The sequence below is a fragment of the Arachis ipaensis genome, chromosome B4, assembly GCF_059453495.1.
Source record: "Arachis ipaensis isolate K30076 ecotype BB chromosome B4, ASM5945349v1, whole genome shotgun sequence".
In the NCBI taxonomy this organism is placed as follows: Eukaryota; Viridiplantae; Streptophyta; class Magnoliopsida; order Fabales; family Fabaceae; genus Arachis; species Arachis ipaensis.
In genome coordinates, this window is record NC_142439.1 from 20711843 (window position 1) to 20721927 (window position 10085).

The following is a 10085-nucleotide window of genomic DNA, read 5'->3' on the forward strand; positions in this document are numbered from 1 at the left end:
TTATAAATTTTTTAAATTTAATTCCAACTTGTTTATATTTATTCTTATTTCTATCCTTTTTATTATAAGGTCATCGATTTCGATCTGAAGGTTATTTAATTCCCTTTTATACTCTTTTATTTTACTTTTTAATTTTTCCGCCCTTTTTCTTTTTATTTTATTTTCTGGTTTTTCAATCTTTTTATGCTTCATTATTTATTTTAAAATTTCTGCAAGCTCTATCATTGATTCATCACTATTTTCTAGAGATTCTATTAATTTTTCTAGCTCTTCAACTTCTTTTCTTAACTTGTCATAGATTATTTTTAGAGCTTCAAATGCTCTTTGATTTATTTCAGAAAACTGTAAATAATTCAAACGATTTTCTCTTTCAAAGAGCTCTTGTTTCTTGTCTTGATAAGTTACATATATTTCTTCTTTATTTATTGTCATAATTTAGTGTTTAGGGTTTCATTTAATTTTTCGACCTTTTTTGTTAATTCTTTTATTTCAGAATTTTCTTCTTTAATCTTTAACTTAGATAAACTTAAAGGGCTATTAATTTTAGATTCTCTTATTTGAAAATTCGATGAAAATAATTTTTCTGATGGTTCTTTTAATAATAGAACTGGGTTTTCAATAGCTTTATATTTTGGTATTTCTGTTTTTACAATTTTCTGAAATAATTTATCGACATAAATTCTTTCTCTGTTTTTAAATATTATACTATGATGGCTATTTGTTAAAGCATAATTTATTGCATATGTAATTGAAAATGGTTCATCATCTTGTTCCATTAGATTCTTTCTGTGAAATTTATAAGCCAAACTTATAGATCTTCCAAGATTTTCAGTTGATAAAGGTATAGCATACCCAAGATGGGCATTGAATTTAACATTTACGTTTGCCAAGTTTCCATGAACAATTCCAATTATTTGATCTATTGGGTCATCAGTAATTCTTTTGTCACAGATTGCTAAGCTTATTGGTGAATTAATTCCTTTCATATATGTAGATTTGATTAAGACTTGTATAGTACTAATATGAATCCATCCAATTTTAGATCTTTTTTGTTGATCCTTAATTTTTCCAATCTGTTTACTTAATTCTTCATCATTTATTAAAGCTATTTCAAGTTCTCCATTAGCGGATTTTATCTTTATAGGGGCTTCAAGTTGAATTTTTCCATAGTATATTATATTTTTTCTATTAAAAACTTCTTTTAAAAGGTTTTGTTTATTAAAATTTTCATTTGATTTGAGATTTAATTCTGTTTTTAGAACAGCCTGTTTTTCATTATCTAATAAAGCAGTTAATCTATAATAATCAGATTCTTCTGTTAATTCTAAACTTTCTAAATAATTCATAAATGAAAGACTAGGATGAAGATGTACCTTTCTGGAGAAAAACTTCCTTTATTTAGTATTTTTTACATAAGATGTTTTTATCTCCAGAGGGGAGATTGTAAATACTAACTCCAGAGGGGAGTTTAGAACTATTTTTCCCTTAAGGGAATTCTTCTTCAGACTATAGAATCGCCTCGGCTGCTTCCTCCTTGCTCTCCTAGCATATGAGTACTCTTAGCCTCCTACTTTCTATTTTCTGATACTTTCTACCATTGCCTAAGCAACCTATTTATAATGGTTGGGTCTGATGGACAATTCCCATCCTTACCCTTCTTATGACGTCATTGCTTACGTCATTGTTTATTATCTTGCACCAGCTACATTGTTGGTGCTCTATGACCTAAGCGCTTACGTCACTATGCAATAATGTTGAGAGATGCTTCAGATGTGCTGTCTTCCTCTTTCATTATGTGACCTTCAGATGCGTTGTCTTCTTCCTTTATCATGTGGGTTGATTCCGTTTTATTATTGCTTTCTTCAGATAGCTCTGAGACGCATAGCTGGCACTTGTGGTCTTCTCTGTCTTTTATCAAATAACAGAGATTCCTCTTTATCCCTTCAGGGAGCTTTTCTAAGAGTCCAGATAAGTTGTAGAATGCTGATTCAAATTCCACTAAGAGTCTCATCTCTCTTTCTTCAATTTCATTCCTTTTACTAGACACAAGCAAAGTATTTCTGCTTTTATAATTAATTCTTGTGTGAGATTCCCTTGTTATCTTTTGAGTTCTTTCGAAGACCCTTGCTAGTGTGCTGGCTAGCCTTCCTTCATGACTGTAGATTGTTAAATCTTGAACTTGATCAATTGGTTGAAAATTTCCTGGGAAGACGGACATGAATATTACTTGGTGTGTTGGAACCAAGCATTCTTCTTCTTCATTAAAAATAGGTTGACTGTTCGTAAATTTTAGGGATATATCCCTTGGATTTACGTTGTCAATCATATTTTTAAATCTCTTCACTGCATCAACGAATCCTACAGGAAACTCACTAATAATTTTTAGATCATTAAAAATTAAAATTGTATCAATTAATCCATACTGGAAAAACTGATAGGTGTCCGATGGGGATGCATCTGGAAATATAACCAGCTTTGTTAGCTGTTCTTTGGCAATAGGATAATATCCCAAGATTGCTCTTCTTTCTTCAGTCCAGTTCAGGACTATATTAAGGGTTTCTCTGAGATTTGATCTACAGACCCTTTTCTTTTCTTTGATTTCAGCCCTTGTAGGAATGTTTCTTATTATCCCTATTCTCTGGGTTTGAATTGGAGCTTTATCTGCTCTTTTTAGGGTTTGCTCTGGATGAAGAGCTTCATATTCCCTGAAAGATTCCTTTGCTTCTTCCAGTGTTAAAAACCCTCCTTTATGAATTATCCTTGATTGATGTGTAAATGGTGCTGCTTTTTCCCAGGCATCATATACTCCTTTCATGGGGCCATTATAAATTACATAATATTTTTTATCTTGGGTGGATTTTTTGATAATTTCAGCAATTGTTTTATTTTCTGGAATTTTTTCTTCACCTGATTTGTCCACCACGCTTAGCTGGCTGAGCTCTGATGGTTTTGGTTGTTGTGTTGATTTCATTGCTTCGATGGCCTTCTTGAGGGATTGGATCTGTGTCCTTATTTGCTGACAATGCTTGCATTTTTCGAGTTCTTGTTCGTATTTCTGAATTTCTTGATCTAATGCGTTGTAGACGAACTCCATTCTCTTGTTAATGTATCTGCAATAACATTTTTGTCACCCTTAATATATTCAATTTTTATTGGATATTGTGACAAAAATAATTGCCATCTTACCAATCGTCCATGATTATAATCAACTTTTAAATTATATCGTATGAAACCTGTTAGGTAGCTTGAATCTGTCCTTAATGTAAATTCTCTGGGTAGTAAATCAATTTTCCATTTCTTAAGAGATTTAATTGCTGCTAGAGTTTCCTTTTCATGAGTGGTATATCTCTGTTCTGTTGGAGTAAAAGTCCCTGAAATATACCTGCAAAGTAGTTCCTTTGGAGAATTTTGAGAATCTAGTGATTCTTTTCCTTGCTCCAAACTTTTTATAGCTTTCTTAGCTTTTAGACATCCTGACCAGGTTATGTCTGAAGCATCTGTTTCTACTATTAAGTAGTCATTTTCTTCTGGAATATAAAGTTCTGGAAGTTTTTCACATAATTCTTTAATCTTTTGAATTTGCATACTATCTTTTTCATCCCATTTCCATTCTTTTTTAGTACTTATTTTTGGAAATAAGCTTTTAGTGTATTCTGTTATATTCTTTAAGAATCCTTGATCAGAAATATAATTTATACACCCTAAAAATCTTTGTAATTGTTTTCTATCTTCTATTTTATTAGGAAATAAATTTACCTTTTCTAGGACATTTGGCTGAAGTTTTAGCTTTCCTTGAGTGGATAGAATTAATCCAAGAAACTCTATTTCTTGTTTTGCTATTCTTGCTTTCTTTTTGCTAAGAACTAATCCTTTTTCTTTACATCTTTCTAAAACTATTAATAATTTTTGAAGATGATCTTCTCTATCCTGTTTTGTAAAAATTAGTATATCATCAATGTACACTAAAACAAATTCATTTAACTCTTTTAGATTTTCTTCCATAAATCTTTGATAAATACCTGGAGCTTGTTTTAATCCGAATGGCAATACATTCCATTCATAGAGCAACACACTTGTTGATTCTTTTGTTGGACAAGTAAAAGCAGTTAGTTTCTTTGTTTCTTCGTCTAAACGAAGTTGCCAATATCCTGATTTTGCATCAAGAGATGAAAACCAAGTTGCTCCTTTGATTTTTTCTAAAATAGAATCTTTTCTTGGAAGTTTATGAGCATCACCAATAGTTGCTTCATTCATCTTCTTATAGTTAATAACCATTCTTCGTTTTCCCCTTTTAATTTCATTATTGTTTTCGACATAAAAGGCTGGAGCCGCATGAGGACTTTTACTTAATCTTATAATTCCTTTTTCCAAAAGATCTCTACATTCTAATGAAAACTCTTCTCTATCTCTTGCGGAATAAGGGATTTTATTTGGAACATTTATCTCTTTTGTTGGATCTTTTAATTTAATGCTTACTAATTCGTTATTTGTATTTTTAATATCTAAAGGATTTTCAGCACAAATTTCATCCAAAAGTTCTTCTATCTTTATTTCAAGATTATTTTTTGGGATATTTATTTGAAAGTATAAATTTAAATAACATGTCTCTAATATAGAAAATATTTTAAATTTTAAGATCTTATCTATAGTAGTAGTCGGTATTTTTATACGTTTTGATTTTTGATTTATTGAAGAATCGTGTGGAGCTTTTAAAACTATATATGTTAGTTCTTGAATGAATGGATGATATAGCTTTAAAAAGTTATTTCCTATGATAAAATCCATTCCAGAATCTAACATGTATATAGATGGAACAATGAACCTATAATTTTGAATAAAAATTTCAACCATCTCTGCTTTTTGGTCAATTTTATGTATTGATTTGTCAGCTATTCTAACTCTTAATGGTTTCTTTAATTTTTTCCAATCAAGTTTTATATTTGAACTAGCAAAGCATTGTGTTGCTCCAGAATCTATGAAAGCATTTATAAATTTTTCTGCTATTTTTATAGTAATAAATGTAGCATTATTACTCAGTCTCTGAGTCTGTTTCCGAGACATATTCAAAAATATAGTCTAAGTTATCATCAGATTCTTCTAAAGGTTCCATGAAACAAGACTTAGCAATTTCTATTTGTTTAGTAAGATCCTTTTTATCTTTCTTTTTCGGACATTCATTTGCATAGTGTCCTTCTTCTTGGTAATACCAACACTTACAATTTTCTTTTTTATTTGGGCAATAATCACTTTTTTGTCTCTTATTTTTATTGTTATTTCTTTTTCTAAAATACCTCTTTTTTCTCCAGTTTGGATAGTATTTTCTTTTTCTAAATTGATATTTTCTTTTTCTTTGAAAATTTTTATTAAGACCATATTTTTGAGGTATCTCTTCATTATCCTGACAGCAAATTCTAATTATATTTGCAAATCTTTTTTGAGTTGCTTCTTGCATACAACGTTCTTTTATTTCCTCTCTTATTGCAGAGGTTGCTCCACCAAAATTATTTTCAATTGTTCCTCTATTTACTTCTCTTATAAATCTTCCCATAATAAATTCGTTAGCAGGATATGGAAGTTTTGTTATATACATACTAAGATAATGATTTTTATCTTCTTCTTTTAATTTGTAATAATGTATTCTATATTCACATATATAAGACTCCACATTACATAGATCATATATGTGAATGTTAGCTAAATGGTTTTTTGCTTCTTGATATTCTTTATTATAGACTTCTTGTTTATGATCTATAATATTTTTTCCAAAAAATTCTTTATATAGAATCATCATTATATATAATATCTTATCATAAGCTGTTATTTTTGTTGCTAATTCTTCTATTATTTGGTTTTCTATTGATGTCATATAATCTCTTATAGCTCCTTTAGTATGAAACCCTATGTAATTCCAAATGTCTCTTCCAGATAATTCATTAAGTTTTGGATTAGTAAAGGCTTCTAATAAGAAGGAATTCAACCAGTTTTCGAAAATTTCTTTTTCATTTGTTTTACAGTCTAAATCGAGCATTCTTTCTCCTTCCATTTCCTGGATTTTAGGAACGTATTTTGATGGTATTTTTGTATATTTTGAATCTTTATTTATAAACCCTTTTTTAAAAGCATAATTATCAAAACCTGTTTCCCATTTAAATTGAGATTGATTATCCCTAGATGTTCCAGCTTCATTTTTTACTTGTATTGGAATTGCTGGTTCTTCGTCACTTGAATAATCTAGGATGTGTTCTTCATTTTCTATATTTTCAGAATTTACTATTTCTTCTTCTATCTGAAATCCCTGTTCCATAATATTATTTTCTTGAGCCATTTTTAATTGTTTAAAAAGCATTGTAACTTCTTCTAATTTTTCTTCGATATTCATAATTTTAGTGGTGGTTTTACTTTTAAATCTGTTATGTTGATTATATTTTGAAATTTTTCTTCTTTTGGATTTTCTTTTTCCTTATTTCTTTGAAATTTTATGGATACTAGTATTTCTTCAAGCATATCTACTATAGAATTTAATTGTGGGTTAAAAGTATGATAAAGATGTGGGGAATCATTTCCATGATAACATTTCTTAGAAATTCCGTGTGAAAAATAAGTTTTTTCAGGTTTTTGAAGTCCTTCAATAAAGCTTATAGTAAAATAAAGATTTTGAGAAAAATCATTTTGTATTGATTTTAAGAATTCGGTGTCATTACAGTTAACATTAGTTAAAATCATTAATTTTTGATCTATTAATTTTGATAACTTAATTATTTCTTCTCTTAAATCTTCTAATTTACTTTTTTCCATTAGGTGACGTTTTTCTTTGTAAAGAGTTACGGTTTTAAGTGAAAAGTGTGGCTTTAGAAAGTGTGGTTTATGTAAGCAAATCTTTAAATCTGTACAGATTTAGATCTGTACCATATAATTTTCTTTGACAATATGCACATCACTTTCTATATATCTTGAATTTAATTAATGATGTTGATTCACAATTAATATCCATTAAATGCCGAAGCTTTATTTGCCTAAGTTTTTTCGGATGTTATCTTACGTTTGGTGCATCCAATAATAAAGTTTACATTCCTTTTTCATTTGTTGCGTTATATTTAAGTATTTAATTATGGCCATGGATTCTTTACTCCTACATTTTTATAGGAGTATCATTAATTTTTATAAAAATAATTATAAAATATATCCTATTTTTTTTTTGAAAAAATTACTAATTTCATGTTGATCTTTTCAATTATTGATTTTTTAATTTTGTTCCCTTTCTCTTTTTTTGGATACTGAGAAACTTAGAGAGATTAGAGTTCTTGGAGAGCATCAACAAGATTGAAGAAATCTCCTTCCGAAATAGAGTGTGGAATAAAAAACCTAACTCTGCCCTCTCCTTTTTTTTTGATTTCAGAGGCATTGAGAGAAGAGAAGCAGCTAGGATTTCATCCAACTTCAATCCCTGCCATTCTCATCCTCTTCCTCTGCTGCAAATTTCGTACGCCTCCGCCACCGCCGCAACACGCCTCCGCCGCCGCTCCTTACTTCTTTTCATTCTCACATTAGAAGCATTCAGAGAAGAAAAGGTCCGCTAGGGTTTTCATACAATTTCAATTCCTGCATTTCTCTCTTCCTCTTCCTCTGCTGCAGATCTCATTGGCATATTCTCGCCGCCGCAATACGCCGCAACCTGCGACTGCCGCCGCGCTACCTGCCGCCGCCGCGCAAGACGGCTGACAGACATTCTCAAGGATGACAGCAATTCTAACTCTGTATGTTTTCTAGTTTTTCGGCTGCATAGCAAATGCTTTGCTGATAATCTGTTTCCCTGTCTCCTTATTTTTGCAGCCTTCCCCAATTAAATCTTGGTGGTTAATTTGCTATTATCGTTGTGATTTTATTGGTGTTGTGGATTGATGCTTGATGCGCTTTCTCTGCTTTTTGGCGTTCGATTAGAAATTCGTGCAATCTTTTCATGGGAACCTGTGCGATGATGATGCCTTGAAAGTCATCAAGTTGGGGATTCCTGGTTGATTTTGTTGAAGCCATTATGGAGGTAGTTCCATCCAACTTGATCACATCTCAGGGTAAAGACTGCAATTTTGTAACTTTTAATTTGATTCCATATTCCAGACAGCTTATACTGTCTAAAGTCTTCGATATTTCTTTATGCCTATGCAGATCTTGCATTTTTTTATATTAAAAGCAAAGTTTTTGAAAGAAGTTAGTTGATATTTAAAAACATTGCAACTTTTTCATGTGAGGTTGTTAGAAAATACTACGTGATTTCACATAATTTTGTGCTCAACAAACTCAAGGTTACCATGTGAAATTCTTAGTGTTTGTTTGGCTTTTGTTCTTGTTTTCTGTTTCTGCTTTCAGTCTTTAGGACTCTAAGAAGAAGTGGTAAAACATGAAACGAAAACAGAAAACACCATCTTGATAAATAGTGTATAGTTTCTGCTGAGTGAGTGGTGAAAATGTTGTTAACTACTGAAAAGCTACTTGTTCATCATGCATGATCTTGTTAACTAAAATAAATATTGCTAATTGTGTTCTCTCCGTTCTCCTATTTATAACTACAGGATAAGCCAGCTTTCATATTCTGTGTCGAAGACAGAGCACTCTTTTTTTTTAAGAGCAACTTTTTTATTGTTTTGGTAAACTTATCCAGGATTCAAGAGCCGCGTTAAGTTCTTTAGTATTCTTGATCCAACAAGACCCTGTAATAATGTTTCTGAAATCTCTGATGCTGGATTTCTTGGTCCTCTTTTCAAGGTATTATTTCTGACCTTGTATCTCTCTTTGGTTTTACACCTATGCTTGACTAGTTCTTGATCGAAGTTTATTACACATTTTGTAAAATATATTCCAGGTTACCATGGAAGAACATCCAACTGAAGCTCTCACAAACACATCATCGGATAAGTGTTGGGAAACAATTCTTGACAGACTAAATGCTGAGATCGAGAGGTGTAAGAGTCTAGGTGAACAAGAACTCCCTCCCTTGGAGGTTTTGCAAAGCATTAATGGTCATAAAATGTTCGGATTCCTTAAGCCATCCATTATTCAGGTAACGCAATCTCAAATATTGAAGATCTTTTCAGCCACTGAGGAAGTTATGATCTAACTTCTGAAGTTTTAATCAATTCCGGCAAACAATTTTAGGCCATTGAAGCTCAAGATCCCAGTCATCAATGTGTAGAGTACTGGCATCACAAAGAACTTTCCTCTGAATCTTCAGGCAGTGGAAATGATGCCTCTAAGTGCTCAAATGGTTCAAGCAACTCTCTGGGTGATGTCAAGACCAAACTTTTCGGCTTCAATTTGATAAAGCAGGAGCAAGAAGATAACATAGAAGGACATTTTCATTCATTTGAAGAGATGAAGTCATTGCTACAAGGATTCCTAAAAAAGGCCAGTCCTGCCGAGTTGAGTGCAATGCTCAAGTTATTTAGCTCTGATTCACAAGTTACTCAATGGAGAGCGGCATTCGTAGTGTTGATCGAAGAGATCCAGAAAGGTTGTAGATAAAAGAAGAATAAGATCTCTCTAGTCATTTTTCAATTTATTCAGTAGTTAGGTCCATTCATAAACTAAACTGAAGAAAATTCTGGGTAAGGCCAAGATATAAAATTTTCTTTTGTTCCTAGTAATAGAGTGAACTTGTTAGTTAGAGGTGGCTAATGCTATTAAACACCCATTGTAGTTGCTAGTGCCTTTGTCCCATTTATACTTTTCTTTTTTATATTTATATTTTTCTTTTTAAGCTAGCTTTTGGTGTCAATTAGGCTTTATTGATCATCCTTACTGATCTCCATTTATCTCTAAATTTCTGTATATAAACAGAAAAAGAAATGCTGCTGATATATAAATGATGATTGATATCAATAGAAACAATACATGGAGAACTTTGCTCCTCAAATAATGTGTTTCACTTTCAACCCTTGTGTTGTAATTATTCTATAATTAGTACATATTTGTTTATGTTAGGATAGATTTGGTGTAGATTTGTTTTGAATAGCTTTTATTACCTGTTATTTTCTTTCCTTAATTAGGTTGTAAATAATTTTTATATTCTGTATGTAATCACTCTCTAAGTG

At 31.1% G+C, this 10085-nt stretch overlaps 1 protein-coding gene across 1 annotated transcript; it reads left to right on the top strand.

Annotated features, from left to right (window-relative positions):
• The first annotated feature begins 7634 nt into the window (after window positions 1-7634).
• On the top strand, window positions 7635-9753 carry LOC107639080 (lysine-specific demethylase JMJ14). The gene is made up of 5 exons (XM_021120936.2): window positions 7635-7754; window positions 7939-8069; window positions 8657-8760; window positions 8858-9055; window positions 9151-9753. The coding sequence occupies exons 2-5, from the start codon at window positions 8033-8035 to the stop codon at window positions 9514-9516; spliced, it is 705 nt and encodes a 234-aa protein (XP_020976595.2). The 5' UTR covers window positions 7635-7754; window positions 7939-8032; the 3' UTR covers window positions 9517-9753.
• Window positions 9754-10085: the final 332 nt, after the last annotated feature.